The sequence below is a fragment of the Semicossyphus pulcher genome, unplaced genomic scaffold, assembly GCF_022749685.1.
Source record: "Semicossyphus pulcher isolate SPU_LCO1_2020_fin unplaced genomic scaffold, fSemPul1.0.p SCAF_13, whole genome shotgun sequence".
Classification (NCBI taxonomy): Eukaryota; Metazoa; Chordata; class Actinopteri; order Labriformes; family Labridae; genus Semicossyphus; species Semicossyphus pulcher.
Window position 1 is genome coordinate 12135135 of NW_027211637.1, and position 18309 is coordinate 12153443.

An 18309-nucleotide genomic window follows, 5' to 3' on the forward strand; every position below is an offset into this window, starting at 1 on the left:
ACACATTTTTATATGCCCTCCCGGTAATAACCAACTATTATAAGGACACAATCAAATAACATGCTTGACGTTTACACTGTAACGAAACATTAAGGTTATTGTTCATCGTGTGTGTAATGTGTCCTGAGATGACCTTAATTCAAAACGGTCAGAAAAGGATACAGACTTATCTCTTACGATAGAATGTCAAATATTGAATATTTTTGTTCGGCCATTTCGTATTTTTTTGTGATATGGAATAGTGACTCATGTTGTCTGTTTTAATTTAACAGTAGCCTATAAAGCTGTCGCCACTGATCGGCTATAAGGTGCTGAGAACTTAATGTTCTCTAGCGCACTGCAATGAGCTCTCATCCCAAATCTTCTGAGGTATCATGTTTGTTTGAGAGGCACCACTACTGCAAATGTGACAATACTGAAACACATGAATATAACATTAACATCACGTTCTATAGATAAAACATTGAGGCATTTCTAATTACGTCCTTTATTAAGATATGTTATCCCTCAATACATTTCCAAAGGGCACATTGGGCGACATATTTAATATTTTATCATAACTATTGGAAGCAATATAATCAACTCTTTGTTCAATCTTAGGCAAGCACCAAATTTCCTGAATAACTATTACAGTCCGAGGCCTGAGAGACATAACTGACTGCTTATTTAAAAGTCAAGTTTTATTTTAATTTTCGATGGGCAAATGTCAGTGGGTCTCTTCCTGACGGTAAGGTGTTCAGCATTAAGTATACTCGTCTGAAGACCTCGTTTGCCCTCAGAAATATATAATGAAGATAATTGTTGAATGATGCTGTATCTTTTGGGACTGTTTTATGATCTCATCATTTTTGCAAGAATTTGTATGTTTTAAAAATCCGCCTTAAGACTAACACCAGGCAGACACTCTGTTCCCAAAGTGTCACGGTTAGCTGTCTTACTTGTCTGGCTTTGACATCACTATGGGGCGGTGAAAATGGACAGGTACGTTTTCATTTAGCCAATCATTTTTAGCAAATACTGTTCTCATAGCAGAATGACAAGTGTCTTAGCCAATAGGAATGCGTTTTGTAGTGCGTTACAGATTCCAACCAATTCGAAGACTAGTTGGGCGGACCCCAGCCAGGAACATTCCCCGGCACAGTTTTTCATTCTGCCCAGTTCGATCGGCAACGGGAGCGGAAAGAGGAAAGCAGAGAGCCCGAAGGCAGTAGCCCCCACCACCGCCGGCCCAGGTTACCATCTAGCACCGGGAAACATAGCAGAGAGCCGCCGCCGGCAGAAGCCATTACCAACTAGTAGTAACCATGAGCAGCGAGGCCGAGACACAACAACCACCGCAGCCTGCTGCCGATGAGGAAAGTCCATCCAGCCCGGCAGCCGCAGCTTCCGCGGGGGATAAGAAGGTCATCGGTAAGAGTAATGGAAACGAAGTATTTAGCCAAGTTAGCTAACGTGGTTTGGGGCACAGCAAAGCCGATGCGCAAAAGCAACGGTTGCTAACATTAACGAACCAACCACTGGTTCAAGTAAGGATATACACCGTCGAGTCAATGCGCTCACAATGAGATGTTGCTTTAATTGGCATACCAGCTTTGAAATTGAAAAATGACTAAGGGTTGATTCTATGAGCGGTTCTGTATGTATCTGTGGATTATGTATAACGTTTCCGTGTGGGTTTCCCCCCCCAGTAATTGAAGTAGCATCGACATAAAATTCAATAGTGTATTGACGAAAAAATATATTAAGCTAGAATGTCAGTTGGAAGATGGGTCGTATTTTCAAGGCTAGCTTTATATAATTCATCTACCACTGATTGGTAACTCGTTAAATATTAGTTGTGAATTGTTAAACAGTTTCTCCCCCAACTGGCATTAAATTAAAATTGGAGTATACGAATGGTGGAAGTAACACATCCAACGGAGCCCATTTATCTCTTCTGATCAGCGGCCTTCTAAAGTCAATAACCGTCATAGAATGCCATGTTGCCGGTTGACCGTCACATGCACGGCCGCTGAAACACATTTGGGGCAAGTGTCTACGAGAACGTTACCATTTTCATAAAACGTTATGTAGCAGTTGACGTTGAGCCCCTTAAACGTCAACGGTTGCTGTGATTTTCTAACCTTTAACCACACACCGTGTTGGTGCATGAGGTTATTTTATACTTCCCAATTAACCGGCTAACGTTACAACTGTCGTCGAAAGCAAGCTAACGTTAGCCGCTAACCTCCCCTTTGTTCACACGAACGACACTGGTTCCGTGTTAGTAGTTTTTTCTCCGAGAATAATTGAACAGACTTGTGCCGAACATAACTGGCCAATCGACTATGCCAATGCTGGTTTCCCAATGCATAACAACATAACTGTCAACCGTTGTCGAATTTTACTCAAATTTTCGGGCTAGCATTTTGGCCTAGCTACTTAAGCAGGGGTGGCAACGTTAGCTCCTTGGCTAACGAGGCTCCACTAGCCTAGCAGGTTAGCGTTTGTTATTTGCATGGCTGTAGGGCCACTCAAAATGTCCGCCGACCGATTACATAGATTTCTTTCGCCTTTCAATATTATCATCGTTGAAACCAATTACCACACACAACATATTTTATGTTCTTTCATAGCAATTGGCCACGACAGATGTAAACTGATGTACTACGGTAGTTTCCGTTTGCTGGCTTTAATCCAACCGCATGGCTGAGACCCAGTTAGCGACTTAGCTACTACGCTTAGAAGCAACCTAGGCATGCTGCTTGCTAACGCACCCGGCCGCGATTCTACCACGTGTGAACGCGGAGGTGCTGAAACGTGCGGCTTAAAATGGGGCAGTAGGTCTGTGGATGTTGAACTTTGTAATGATGTCAGCGACTACATCGTATCGTATAATAACTGCATCCATCCTATGTCGCACTACAACAGCCCCATATGATCGAGGCACTGATATCGGGATAATAAGAAATCCTACGGCCGAGAAACAGCGAAGTCATTACGGGTTCATAATACTCCTGATTCATGTCGCACTCAAAAGTGCAGCTGGCATGGGGCTCCCCAACTATCATGATCTAAAAAAAGGACAACAGTTGGGAGTTAAAAATAACTTACAAATTATAAGTTGCCTTGGTTGCTTTTTCATCATCTGTTGTAATTTGATTCCTTTACCATGGTTGGAGGCATAGTGAAACATGGAAAAGATGGGCTTAAGCTTTTATTTATTCTCACACATTATATTTATATTGTAATATTGAAAAGGAAGTGTCTGAAATTTAAACTTGGTTGACAATGTTGTTTGTATTGCTTCTCATTGCAGCAACAAAAGTCTTGGGTACAGTCAAATGGTTCAACGTCAGGAATGGATATGGTTTTATCAATAGGTAAGTGGAACCCCCCCCCCATCCCAGTCCCAAAGACCCTCGTAACATCTACGTATTGTGATGGAACATTCTCAATCCTATTAGAGCTTTGTTTTGCTTATAAAGCTGACCGGACGAGTTATCTTAATCCTTAAAACACTGCACACTGCATCTAAGGTGTAATAGAGTTGTAACAGTTTTTTTTCTTTTTCAAGGAATGATACAAAAGAGGACGTTTTTGTACACCAGGTAAGTTGTAGGCACTGTAAGTTTTTTTCCTTTTTAAGTGATTACAACTATAAAATCTTACATCAAAACTTTTCATGATTTACTTAGACAGCCATCAAAAAGAACAACCCGAGAAAATACCTTCGCAGTGTTGGAGATGGAGAAACTGTGGAGTTTGATGTAGTGGAGGGAGAGAAGGTAAGTTGTCACAAATGGACTGAATTACTACCCAAAGTTCTGATTGTTTCTTGTAGCTACTAAAAATACCTTCTTAAATTAATTGTTCTTCCATTGTCTTTAATTTGGGCAATAACCTTTCTGTTACAAAAATCCATTATGCACAGGGAGCAGAAGCGGCAAACGTCACTGGCCCAGGAGGCGTTGCAGTCCAGGGAAGTAAGTACGCCGCTGATAGGAACCGCTATAGGCGCTATCCCCGGAGAAGGGGTCCTCCTCGTGGTGGAGAGTATCCCGAGAACTACCAGAGTGACGGAGAGGGTGAGCCAGGCAGTGGAGGCCGTGACAAAGGCAGCCGAGATGGGGGAGAGAGCGCCCCCGAAGGAGACTCGCAGCAACAGCAACGCAGGCCCGCTTACCCTGGCAGACGGCGTTACCCGCCATACTTTGTACGTAGACGCTACGGCCGCCGGCCCCCGTACACCAACGCACCACGCGGAGAGATGACTGAGGTACGCTGTCACAGGGCTACTATCCTGAAGCAGGCACCCAGCCGTCCCATGGTTAAGTCGGGACTCTCTATAGGTTGATGTCATACACAACTCTAAATCCTCTCCTTTGTAACACTCACGTGGTTGTGAACAATAAATCTTGGTGTATCGGGGGTCTTGCCAATATCTTGCAAATTGACTCAAATAAGCCCCTAATCTAAATTTAGCCAGGACCTACCTGATGTTACATTTTCATCAGTGTAAACATTTAATGGCAAGCTGGCCAGTTTCATCACAGCTGAAGACTGAACCCTACATCCCAAAAAAGGTTATTTGCCTGTGTGTCGACTCTTGATAAAGTTATGTGTCAGTTGTTTATTCTGTTTGCATTCAGGGAGGTGAGGGTGATGAGAGCCAGGGAGGACCAGACCAGGGCAACAAACCAGTGAGGCAGAACTACTACAGAGGCTTCCGACCAAGGTTCAGACCAAGGTTTGCATGTTGGCTTCATTGACGTAGGGCTGCAACAATGGGAGCGTAACGCACTAGGCAGTCTGGATCATAGACCAAGTCCACAACTGTGTTTTGCCTCTAAAAATGTACCTAATTAATAAAAGCCACTTGTTTTGGCCAGAGAAGCTCTCCCGTTATTGCAGCCTAACCTCAAACAGCAGCTGTGCATCCAAAATGTCATGATAACACTTGCACATATTGGCACTTCTTAGTTACCATGCTCCTGGTTGCTCACAGCTAAATACTTTTTCTTGATAACAGCAGGGGTCCACCCCGTCCCAGACCGGTGCGGGACGGCGAGGAGGACAAGGAGAATCAGGGCAGCGAAGGTGGTCAGAACCAACAGCCCCGCCAGCGGCGCTACCGCCGCAACTATAACTACCGCCGCAGACGCCAACAGACTGGTGGCAAACCCGGCCAGGAAAACAAGGAGCCTAAGACAGGAGGTGACCCATCTGCAGAGAAAACGTCCGCTCCCGAGGCCCAGCAGGGTGGGGCTGAGTAGGAAACAACCTGCCCACCGGCACCTACCATCTTTTACCATCGTCCGGGTTAGTATGTTCTTAAGCTGCATGAATATCTGGATTCAGACAGAGCCAACAGTCAACGATTACCTGCTAGGAAACTGCATAGATTGTCGTTTTTCAAAGTAAGGTTGCCTAGCATGTCATTTGCACGCTTTAGGCTTTGTAGAAGATGATCCTAAGCATGAGGTAATGCAGGATTTGATAAAGCAAACGGTCTGGCACCCTAGAGCCCGCTCACTTTTGTCCTTTCCATTTGAGCAGTAGCTTTGGGCTTTAGATTCTTTTTTCTGATCTCTGGTGATGTTATACATAGTGCAGCATTGCAAATATACAAACACAAATGTGTGAAAATGCAGCTTACAGATAAGTAATGGATTGATTTTTTTTTCTTGTCTTCCTCTACAGTTTTTTTGTCAACAAGGAGAAACATCAAACAAGATCTGAGCAATAAAGATTTGACTTGACGATCGTCACAAGCTTGCACCATGCATTTGACCAGATTACCACCGATTGCCTGCAGAATCTATGCAGACCTGTTTTTTTTCCATTATTTTTATGTGACAGCAACAAAACATTTTGGGGAAACAACAAATGTTTTTCTAAATCTGTCCTAAGTTTTTACACCAAATGGTTTTTAAAGAAAAAATGGAATTTGATATCTGGTCAGTTTGACATTTTTAAATAACTTTTTATGTATTCAAACATTTTAACAAAATGCAAGCTCAAATAAAAGTCCAGAAACCAGGAAAATTGTCTCAAGTTTTGGATTTAATTTTAAGCATATGGGGTCTTAACGATTACAAAACCATGAAATGTATTTTATTTTTATTTATATAGATAGTTGTATATTAGAAAACATTTGCAGTACTTGTTAGTTGATGAACCTAATTCAACAGTGGTACAATTTAATAAGCTGCATTTCTGTTGGCAAACATAACACAATGCTGACAATTCTGTGCTCACATTTTTTTAACAACAAAACCTTACAAAGTATCATCAATTGATGCACCACATTGTGAAAAAAGAAATGTAACCAACATTTAGCATAAAATCAGGTTCCTAATCCTATTTTTAGGATATGAGTCATAAAAGCAAAGTGTAGGTAATAAGTGTTGCATGCAATCTCTGGTATATGGTGCATGTAAACTGGTAGATTTTAAATTAAATCCTGGCCTGCACCTGAGGTTCATTTTTGCTTCAGCAAGTTTCAATGTACATTCAAAACAAAAATCCTGCTATTGCAGGTGTCTGTTCTTTATTGGCTGCACATATAAGACATCTCAATAAACACTAGCTCTGCAACGTGATATAACTGCTCCTCCTCCCTAATGGCCATGTTTTAAAATAATTGGTTCGGACATAATAGAGCATCATGAAACATGAACTCTGGATTCAAACCAGAATAGTGAAACCTTATAGTGTCGGAGTATCCATTAGAATTACAGAGTACCACAGCAGTATTAATGGTCATTTTTGAGACTTTGTCATGGTAAATGTCTCAAGCTTTGGTAATGGATTACTGCTGGTAAGGTAACCAACAGTTTTCCTGTTTTCAGTATGTATTACCTGCAGTGCAGTCTCAGCAAAAACTGAACACGATAAGCAACACTGGTCTGAAGGAGTTTCTGCTAATTTGTCCCACCTGAAAATATAGACATTGAGTCATACATTAGTCTCTTTGCGCAGGCGCTTCATACGTTGCACGTTGTTTTCCATGGCGAGGGGATTGGTGATCTCTGTGGCACAGCTAGCAGGGAACCAGCCTCTCTCTCCATCTCGCATTCTCTCCCCATAACACCAGGCTAGGCAGAGCACACAGATCAAATAATCTTTTAAGTACTCTTTCATGCTTTTATCTTGAGTCTTGCAGGCAACACTGCTTGAGCTTGAAGGTCTGTATTTGATGTCGTATTGCAAATGAAGATGGAGCTAAGCACACACACATAGTAAAGGCCTCACCTTCTTCTTTCCGCAGGACAATGACAAGCTCAGCCTGTTGCAGCCCCAACTCATCCAGCTCCTTTGGCATGTAGGCTTTGGTGGCTTCATATTGAGGCATACCTGAAACACATTCCCGTAATGCGGTAATCTTAGTGGCCTGCTGCTCTCAGTTCTGTGCACCCTTTCAGAAGTATGTGAAACAGATACACTGATTCTTAAAACAACAACCACAACACAAACAGCCACTGCAAGTGTGGCCTCTGTAATGGTATTTTAAATATTGCATTAACAAGGGTATTATAAGGGATTTTATTTATGTATACCTTTTATTTAATATGATTTTCTTCAATATCCCAGCGCTGTAATCTTACCCAACTAAGGATTCATATAGATAAAGAAATCGTTGGGAAATGGCTCAGAAGTGTGGCGAAGGGAGAACTTATGGAGCTCTGATATTTATATATACAATGGAACCATCTGTTTTCTTTCCAACACACTGATTTACAGGTGAAAGGTAAGAGAACAGATTTGTCATTAGCTGATGCTTTTGCATACCTGGTAGCACAAAATGTATTTGATGGAATGACTCCCTTGGAAAATAAAGCATGCTGACTTACCAGCTGTAGGAGTGGACACACCTGTCTCCTTGTGTTCAGTAAGAGCCACTATCCAACGTGCCCGGTCCACCCTTTTCAACAGTGACAAGACAGCATGTTAATTATGACTCCAAACCCTTTGTAGACAATTGTGTATGTAATGAGACACACATATATTGTTTCTTATTAGTAGACTAAATGCATGGGATCATGTTAGCTTGCCATTAATCCTTCTCTCAGTAGGGGGAGCCAAACACAAAACATCAGATTTGGTTTTCAGTGGGCTTTTTCCATTCTTAACATGAATGTGGTAGATGGAAATGAGAGCAGCAGTACCTGGACTCAGCCACCAGGGTGATCTGCTCTGCTCTCCCGTCACTGTTCCTGCTCATCAGGAGTCTGAAGGAGAGATAGTGGCTGTTCTTGGAAGGTGGAGACATCCGTTCTTCTGCATCCTCACCGATTTCTACCTCTACATTCTCCAGTGTGGCGTAGTCCATCACCACAAAGCTTTCCTCGCTGGACGAACAAGCTGGTTTTAATTCATATTTTCTTTCATTTGATATTTTTCACACAAATTAATCGGACAAATTGTGTCTATTTCACAGAAATAATGTGCTTCAGTGACCATTTTGCACATCATAGCTTGCCTTAGCCCAGCCTCAATTTTACTGTCGATGTGTTTATTTTTTAACACACACACACACACACACACACACACACACACACACACACACACACACGCACAAAAAACATGTTGCTTGCCTTTCTACTAATTGCATTTCCTACGTAATGTAACCTGAAAATTGGAGGGCAGTGTGGACTAACAACCTTGAAAATGACTTCAGTGTTGTGAGCGACTCCTTCCTCTGAGCTGACATTGTTTGGTTGCTCCCTAACTCAAAACAGAAAGCTGAAGTCTGTCGAGCTGACATGCTGAATGCGAAATTGAAGAATCTCAAGTATGCCTGCACAACATCCACACTCTCCTATGTTTGTCCCCTTCCTCTGCTCTTTTCTCTCTGCTTCCTATGTTCCCCTCCTGTCAGCAGCTGGATTTACTTAGTGAAATGTTTCAAAAACTAGTTGTGGTTCCTAAGTTTGTCTTCTTGAGGAGCCCGATTATAACAGATGCCCAACTTGGTTCTTTTATTCCCTTGAGATTGATTTTGTCAGTGGAAGACGCTTTAAGTTTTTAGAATTCACAATGCAGTTTAATCTTTCCAACACAGTATCCAAATAAATCATAATCACAATGAATTATTTGTATTTTGATCCCACTGACCTCTTCTTCCTGGTGACGATCAGTACGTCATTGAAGAGAAACAGATAGTAGCTCCTGTTGCTAAAAGCCCTCCATATACTGAGCTCTTCCGTGCTGACAGCAAGCTCTCCGCGCTTCTTCAGCCACCGCGATGATGACACCAGAGGAAATGGCTGCAAGAAGAAGAGTTATCTGTCCAGTTAGGATATTGGACTATGATCTGTGTCATTGCTACATGAGGTAAATCAGACCCATGCATAGAAAATACTTTTCCTGATAAGTCAAACCGTGTGGATTCTATGTGAACTGCATAGACGTTTGTTCAAAAACATTTGGTAGGTTCTTACCTTGATTTTACCAAAATCCATCTGTTTTTGGATGGTGTACATCTGCTCTGTCCTTTCCATCCGCCTAGCTCCATCATTGCAGCTAGCAACCAGCTGGTAATAATGACATTAATGACATAGTGATTAACATTATGTTAAAAAAACACATTCTACTCAGCCCCCTCAGGCCTTAAGCTGGGTTGATCTTAACATCTGTACCTTGCTGATGGAGTGCAGTGCCCAAACAGCAGCAAAGTACTCCGCTGTCTTGTCTGGAGTTTTCTGGCATATCGTCTGTGAGAAAAGAAGAAAGGTATTAGATAATCCTTTTTTTATAATAAATACCAGTGTACATGAATGCACAAATAATTCTAATCGACAGAGATTTTTTTGTAAGCATTGTTAAGTGTCTTTCTTAAAGCCTAAAATGGATTGTGGTGTTCCTACGGGTTTGGTTTTAGGTCCCACACATTTGTGTTAAGGCATTTATTTTCCAACACTCTGAGATGCTGCAATATTGGCACTGAGGTTCAGTGAGACAAACTAAATAGAAAACTGCAATCATTGCAATCAAACACCAATATATGAATGATAGCAACAAGCTGCTGTGAATAGGCATTGTTTCCTTTTTGTAGGGACCCGATCCACAGATGTTAAAAGTTGCTCATAGAAGAAAGCAAAGGTTAAACTGACATCCAGCAGCAGGGGCAATCTGGTGACTCGCTGCATCGGAAGGATAAGGAACGAGATCATGGGCAGGCCTCCACATTCGCTGCTCCCTTCAATTTGCTTCAGGGCCTCTTTGAATGCAGTGTTACTGGTCCTAATAGACAGAAACAAAGGAGTGAAGTTCAGCTCATCCTGGCGTATGAATGCAAAAAAATTGTACAGTATTCTTTGCTACTCACAGCAGCTTCTGCAGCGTCCTCTGCTGGAAGGTCTCGTTGGAGCAGTAGACAATGTAAGGCTCAAAGTGGTGGGCAGCGTGGTTCTGAACAATATCGCTTATGTCCCGGATTACTGGGTTGTCATAGTGACGCTTTTCAAGGTCCTCAAAAAACCTAAAATGGAGAGAGAGGGGGAGGTTAGAAAAGAAGTGAAGGGGCTGTGTTTTTCCTCCCACAGACCAATGGAGCAGGATACACAACTGTGAGAGCATGTTCAGGCTGAACTGATTGTGGTAACTTTGAGGTTTGAAGCTTTAGGATATTGGCATGTGATAACAACACTTGAATCACCTCACCAAACCTTTTTGTTACAACAAACTGTCACCATGGGATTATAAAGTTCTAGTTTACTCTGTCAAAACCAAGATGGACAACATTACGTGTTGTATTAGAGCCCATTTACATGAAGGTGTCAGTATTGTAACTTTTGAGCCTGCAATTTAAAAACAAAAGACCTTCTCTTTAAATACAGTATATACATACTGAAAAATGTCAAGTTCAATACAATTCAAGCCCCCAACATACTCAAATACGAAACAATCGTAAAATCTAGGGATGCAAGATATTGGATTTTTTGCCGATATCCAATATGCCGATATTTTCCAACCATTTCCGACCCGATTTCGATACCGATATATTAGGCAAGTTTTTTTCCACCAAATTGCAGAGAACATCAAGTCTCCCCTGTAGTGGAATTGATATCATGCCTACTCTTATTGTACTGGCCCACTGGCAGATGCAGAAATAACATAATGCAGTGCTTTTTAAAATGTACACATTCTCTGGGCAATATAAGAAAAGTACTTAAACTTAGGTTATGTAAAAAATGCCATATTTATTTGTACGTAACATTTTCTTTCAAATAAAACTGAAATATTCACACAACTTGGATGATGCTCTCCCTGAGACAATCCTGACAATAGCCACAACTAGGGCAAATTTTACCTATTGCACAGAGCAAATACATAAAATGAAATCAACCTTGCTGTCTGTAGGGTTACGTCAAGCTTTTTTAGGGAATAATTGAGCATTTAGGCATAATTAAAGCATTGTTTTATCGGCGGAAAATATAACGATGCTGATATCGTGCCGACAAAATCGTGCATCCCCAGTAAAATTAATTTTTAGTTTAAGATCTAGATGATCCTTTCTTCCTGAGCCTTGTAAAGCTTTCCCTTTATCAGCATTATCAACATCAAATAAATGACTTTCAGCCTCACCCATGCTAAGTGGCTTTTTAACAAAAAGGAGTAAAATGAGACCTGAAATACAGCCCAACCCAGGAAGCAACAGCAGGCCTGACATTCAAACACAGATACTGAAAGTCAGACAGGTCACAGCAGCTTGTCAGACACTTCTGCCGTCTAGGTTTACAGATCACGGTTTTTTTTTTGCAAAATGAGAACAAGAGGATCAAAGATAGAAAAACAATTCTTCTCTTGCTGTAAAAACTGGATTTATTTACTCATTTCAAAGGATGTTTTCAGCAATATACAAAGCAACACAGGCTGCTTTCAGGCACATTATCATCTCAAAGCCCGGGAATACCACTCAGAGTAGCAGAACCAGTTTGGCTTGCGTGTTTTGACATGTCAGTGGAGCCTACAGGATACTGAAGACATACTTAGGGCAAATAGTCGACCTGAATTTATAAATCATCCCAATTTCCATTGCAAACCTTCTCTCAGTGAGAATACAGCTTGACACACAAAGTATGCAAAGAATAGTCACTACTTTATGCAGAGAATTAGTCTATTTCACTACTTCACAAGCTGATAACATCGTTAGATTTGATTATGAGGTATTGAACCTCCCCCACAACTAGTTTCTAACACTTTCAAACACACACACACACACACACACACACACACACACACACACACACACACACACAAACACACACAAACAAGCTAGACTGTAAAAAGATGGAAGATGTGCCCACCGTTGGCTGACTTGGTTGATGACAGAGATGTTGGAGAAGAGGTGATGGTGCTCTGTGGCTGTCATCGTCTTCTTCAAAGCTTCGCTGCTCTTGAAGTGACGCACCAAGATACCCAGGCTGTGCAGGTACGAGTGCTCCGATGTGATGATTTCAAAAATGGCCTGTCAGACGACCACACAGTTTCAAATGAGTGTCCATGTAAAGGGGCGATTCATATTTGCAATGTGTCCTTATTTTCAGCCATAAACTTTGAAAAGGAAACCCACTCTGTGATGCTTCTAATGTCTGATCTTTACTGAAGGTTTTTTATTTACTTTTTTTGGGAACACAAAAGCAAACATGTCCCTCAGATATAAATGAAAAATCTGCAGTGGCCACAATGCATTCTGGTTTACTGAAGCAGCTCCCTCCCTACATGCTGAATACAAAAATGTCAAATCTAGGTTTTATTATCAAGTGACAGCAAAATGCGATGGTAGGTGATGTGTTGGACTTCACTAGTGGTCCAAATATTCCCTGCATACTGTAGGGTGATAATTAAACCAACTATGCACAGAAATTATACAAGGAAGAAAAAATGTGACCTAGAAATGATATACATCAGCGGTGTCTCATTGCAGAAGTGGAAATGGTTTATAATGTGTGACAATAGCAGTTTTGAAACAGAGGGCTCAGTTAACCTCTGCTATTTGTGGTCAGGATCTTAGATGAGCCATCAGGTGTTGATGACATATGTTACACACCCATATTTTATCTAAGTATGTGAAGTCGTTAAGACAGGGCCGAAGAACTAGCTGTAACAAATCCAGAGCACTATTTTCTGAAAATCATGGACAAACATTAATGTTATCAATTTCAAAGTGGTGTTCAAGAATTTTAGAGGACAGTGTGCCAGTATGGCCCCATAAAGCTCTGTTCCGCCTGAGCTCAAAAGACCAGAAGAGCAGTACTTTTAGTTAATCTAAAGTAACACCTGAACGTCAGACAAATGCATTCATATCCCTACATAGAAGACTTAAAGTTGTTGAGAACGGCTGCAAATCTGGAGGCCTCTGAGTAAGCACTAAAACTTAACCCATTAGGTGACTTAAGGTCCAAAAGAGCAAAACAAGCACCTGCGCAGGACACAGACTGTGATCACACTGGCAGGGTGTGGCTTTATTCAGGGACTGTTATGCACACAGGGTGGACCTTTGGTATTGACACAACATCTACTGTGAGACTGCAAGTGAAGACACATTGTAAAAGGGAAAATCCACCCTCAGCTAGTATTACACTATATACATGGTATCAGGCTGTGGTGTTCAATTGCTTCCCAGGAGGTTTATTTGTAATACAATGCAACTAAAATACACATTACCAAAAACCTATTTTATTTACTTGAACAGGGAATTTCAGAATTTCCTAGAAGGTATTTTGACAGAATCTCTGATAATGAGTTTGAACTTGTTGCAAATAATGTTGGCAGGTGTGGGATAAAAAACATAAAGACTGTAAAGTATATTTAAAAAAAAACATCTGTACTTTCCCAGGTTTTTTTTAACAGCCTGTTCCCAAAAAAATATTCAGAGCTGTCCGGCTTTCTGAAGTACATCATAGTCAATTACAATACTGTCTTAGTTATTTCTGTGGGTAAACTTGGTGGCACATGTGATGCATACCTGCAGACACACATACTTACCTCTTGCCTCTTTCTTTCCTGAGGTGAGATCAATGTCAGGATACCCGTGTCTTTCACCTTTAAAAGAAATACAACAAAAAGTTACAATCTGCATTCTACTGCACATTTGAGATAAAGCTTGTTTTGAGAATGCTTAAGATGAAACTTTTATGTCTCCAGCCTGTTAGACAAGCTTGGTGGATGTTTTAACATTTTCTCATTAGGATTAGGGGGTCATTAGGATCATTAGAAATTAAATGGATTTATATAATGAAACGTGTTATTTAAACTGAATTTGTTTTATTAATTCAAATATCTTTAGTGAAGTCAGAGGTTTACCTGTGGCAGCTGGCTCCAGGTGAGCTGTGCAGGCCGGTAGCTCTTGACCACAATGCCCTGGTCCTCCACGGGAGGCTCCACCACCACAAAGTCATCCAGCAGCTCATCCTGGTTGGTGGAGTGCAGCCCTCTCTCTCGAATCTCCTGATAGAGGCACGGAGTAGCTGAGGATCACATCAACATCAGTTAAGCTTCAGTGACAGCCTTATTATTTAATGTCAGACAGAGAACATATTTCATTTCAATAGAAGCAGGCAAAACACACAATGCTTAAAAATGCTAATTTTAAAGGGTGAAAGCACCTGGTGTATAAACTGAAATACTTCTCTCACAAAATGCTTTTACATGAAGGATTCAAACGTATCGAAAGAAGGCAATTGTAAGTATTCTGTACAGTGTAATAAATGAAGGGTTGAAACACAGTTGCAATCTGTCAGCATAATAACACCGGGCACTTGGAGAATCAGAGTGTGGGAGGTGAGAATGAATCAGTTTGGAATAAAACCGAAGGTGATTTAGATGGAGATTTCTGTCTGGAGTGTGCCATTGCTGGACTGATACAGATACTCTTAGTATGTGAAAGGTCACAGGTTTGATTCACATAGTGCAAAATGAACAAGAGAGAACTGATAATGATAAAAATGAGAAGGAAATTAATGTTTTTCTAAGATGCCAGCACCACAAATGTGTTTATTTCAGTTTTGAATGTTTTTAAGGAGCAGACGTATCAGCTCTACAAAAGTTAACAAACAACTGTTCAATCAAACCTTCTTATTTCAACATGATGGTGTTAATAAGCTGAAAATTACTTAAACTTAAACTTAAACTTTGTAAACTGAACAAATGTCAGTGTCTGAAGATACAGGACATCAAAGCTCAACATTTAGGACTCAATAATCTAATAATCAACATGCTGAGTGCGTTCAGGGTGATTTCCTGTTCTTTTCTCTCCTGTTGCCTCAAGCGATCTTCTATAAGCTACAACATGCTGAATTTCTTTTCCAGATAACACGTCCAGTTTGTCGACTCACAATTGCTTTGCAATTAAAAAAAAAAAAGTAATTGTTATTCCCCATCTATTTACAGTCCTGTTGTCATAATTAGAGAAGTGGACAGAGTGACACATTATTAAACCTACCATCTTTGAAGGACCCACGCTTGTTCTGGTTCCTCTTTCTTCTCCCCAGGGTTCTCTAGAAATGAGACAGCAGTGCATACTAAGTTTAACACTGTGGAATGTATGTGCCACAATAATACTCAGTGTTTATTAAATTGTTTATCTCCTGATATCTAGTTCGCTCTTCAGTACTGCCCCTTTCCTTCAATCCTGAGTGGTAGCAAGTTTCAATTATAGTCTGGTAAATTCCTAAGGACTTCCTCAACACTGGCACTTGTCTGGAAGATAGCAGACAGTGGTGGAAACAAGCCATCATCCCTATGAGAAAAGGAGAATCACTGCCAATACATTTGGCTCAGCTTGCTGTGACCTATGAGGCTAAAAAACTGTATCAGCTGGGCTCTGTTTTTATCTGAAGAACAGAACTGGCATCCGAATTTCCGGTTTGATTCAGCTAGTCGACTAAAATTCTATTTTTACAGTATCTTTAATCAGGTAGCTGCAAGTAAACATTCTGTTCATGACTTTACAAAGTAAAGCCTAGATACCTTGCGTGCAGGGCTGCGAGATGGACCAGGACTTGGTGCTCTGTCCTCTGTAACAGGTTTCAGTGTGGATGTAGCCCCTTGTCCCGCAGCCATGGCTTCGATGTCCAGGCTGGTCACAGCCGCTCTGTATGACTTGTTCCTGCGGTTCCTCCTCAAAGCAAAGCCATCTCCATCACTGTCATAATCCTCCCAAGACAAATCTGGACCCTGGGTTGAGTGACGACTTCGGATCCCACTGCTGGAGTTCTCCAGTCCCAATGGAAATGTCACCACAGTAGTATGGTGGCGGTATTTCGGTCGGCTGGCCGCAGCTAAACTTTTGGGGATGAGCTGATGAGTGCCAACCTTCAGTGCTGCAGGACTCTCTGTGCTGAGAACCACCTGCTGAGGCACTATTATTCTGTCTACTACATCTTCCTGCAGTGCTGATGTTTCAGAGTGGGGTGTGGAGGAGCTTTGTGCCTGGCAGCAGTCATCGCCTGGTTCAGATATATGAAGTTCTGTGGAGAATTGACTCTCCAAAACGAGAGGGGCCTGGTCGCCCATGCGGTTGTCTGACTGGCTGAGTGACATGGCGCCCTCCTCCTGTCACCTCAAACTGGTCTACTGAGCTCTTCAGCAGCTACAGCATAGGACAAGTCTGAAGAAGAGGGAAAACAACACAGTGTTTACATGCAGAATCAGAGACATACCTTTAAACTACAGGCAGTATAACCTCATCACCTTAAATGGAGACATGGGGGGAAAGGGGGTAATATTAGACTCTTTAATCAGAATGACCCTCAAATAGCACCATTGACCCACAGCGGGGTCTTCTTCTTGAACAGTCTTCCCATCGAAGAAGGGAACCTCACCCATGATACAGACCACACACTCGGTCAGTCAGATGGAGCAGCCAGTTGTGTCAGTCCTCATATCGAAGGACTCAACCCGTGACTCACCGCTCACTCCTACACTGCACTTGCCCTCACAAAAACACAATGAGAGAACTGCTCCAACAAATCTGTGCGCCACAAACACCACAGAAAAACAACTTATTACGTTTTCTTCTGGTAATTAGGCTATTCCGAACCTGACATGTACAAATACTATATAGTTAAGAGGTGACACAAATGTTGCAGGTCTACCTCCTATAAACATGTCATTATAGTGTATGGTGCGGATTAAGATTGCATTCATAACATACATTATAAATAACTAAACTTAGGTTCTTTAAATATACACTGCTTTAACACGTGCAGCAATAATAATTGTTCAGTAGCAGTTTGAATAACTTTGCTGCCTGAAGACGGATTAGGGTGGGAGCAAAAATGTCTGCCTCACATTCCCATGGTTCATAACAGCGGGGTGACACACAGTTCAGCGAACGCGGGGGCTGTGAGCAGTTAAACAGCGTGCTTACCTGTGATAGGTGAAACATCAGCCGTCTTATTAAACGGTAGCACAGTTCAGTCTGCCGGTTCTCGGGGAGCTGCTGTCCGGTGCGTTTGGAAGTGCAGCTTTCGCAGCTGTAGTCCTCCGCTCTACTCTTTCACAGATTTACTTCGCACTCACTCACTTCCTCCTCCTTTTGCAGGCGCCCATTAAGCCGTGCTGCCTACGTCACTACAGGTAAGTGTCAATCAATCATAGAAACATTTCGATTTAGATTAAAGCAGGCAAAAGCATGGAGCTACGGAGGTAACTTTTCACATGGAAAGCTTGACATTTGGATATAACAGCTATCTGTGAATCCTGACTACTCTGACATTCATAAAACTCACTCTTTTTTTTTTAAATCAAACACTGTGAGTTTATGCATGGCTAAAATGTAATTGTAAAGTAACGAATATACAATGTTCGGATTGATTTGTTGTTCCATCGAATTTTTACTTTGTTCCACTATACTTTTCTCCTTCTGGTAATTGTTGATATCCTCGCTACATAATTGAGGGTATACAGATCTCTAGTGCCACCTGGTGACCAAAAGGAGAAAATGCTGGTCACTGATCAATTTAGATTGCGTGTGGAGAACAAATTGTACTTTCAAGGTCATCTTACATCTTGCTGGTTTTTTGAAATCTGATATGTAACTCCCCTACTTTTTTTTAAAGCTGTGTTATTGTGTAATATTTTGCATAGCATGTTCGTGATATCATTATTTAATATTATATTTGACCTTGGTCTGCACAATGTACATGTCACTTTTTATTTAAAAAGCTTAAAAATTCCTCTGTAATTCAGTGCAATAGCAGCACAGATGCATGTCTTAAAAATAGAGAGAAAAATAAACATTATCTTGACTTAGTGTTTAATAATGAGATTTTTCTTATTGTCTATTGAACTGTAATGTTACATGCGTTTCTGTTGGAG

General features: G+C 41.3%; 2 protein-coding genes across 9 annotated transcripts; one reads left to right on the forward strand and one right to left on the reverse strand.

Moving 5' to 3' along the window:
• Positions 1-1141: 1141 nt before the first annotated feature.
• Positions 1142-6027, forward strand: ybx1 (Y box binding protein 1). 8 transcript variants are annotated; one of them, XM_069661035.1, is made up of 8 exons: positions 1142-1410; positions 3299-3362; positions 3557-3590; positions 3678-3767; positions 3914-4258; positions 4632-4729; positions 5012-5301; positions 5683-6027. In XM_069661035.1, the coding sequence occupies exons 1-7, from the start codon at positions 1305-1307 to the stop codon at positions 5253-5255; spliced, it is 981 nt and encodes a 326-aa protein (XP_069517136.1). In that variant the 5' UTR covers positions 1142-1304; the 3' UTR covers positions 5256-5301; positions 5683-6027. The 8 variants fall into 8 exon arrangements, with proteins under 8 accessions (XP_069517136.1, XP_069517137.1, XP_069517139.1 ...); XM_069661036.1 differs by having other exon boundaries at positions 5015-5301; XM_069661038.1 differs by having other exon boundaries at positions 4632-4717; positions 5015-5301.
• Positions 6028-6409: 382 nt separating this feature from the next.
• On the reverse strand, positions 6410-17479 carry arhgef16 (Rho guanine nucleotide exchange factor (GEF) 16). Its single transcript, XM_069661034.1, has 15 exons — positions 17360-17479; positions 15958-16597; positions 15431-15485; positions 14293-14456; positions 13975-14031; positions 12294-12454; positions 10313-10465; positions 10098-10227; positions 9624-9698; positions 9426-9518; positions 9100-9251; positions 8151-8333; positions 7836-7906; positions 7237-7338; positions 6410-7079 (listed from the first exon to the last, which is right to left on the reverse strand). The coding sequence occupies exons 2-15, from the start codon at positions 16528-16530 to the stop codon at positions 6940-6942; spliced, it is 2109 nt and encodes a 702-aa protein (XP_069517135.1). The 5' UTR covers positions 16531-16597; positions 17360-17479; the 3' UTR covers positions 6410-6939.
• Between the last annotated feature and the right edge of the window lie 830 nt (positions 17480-18309).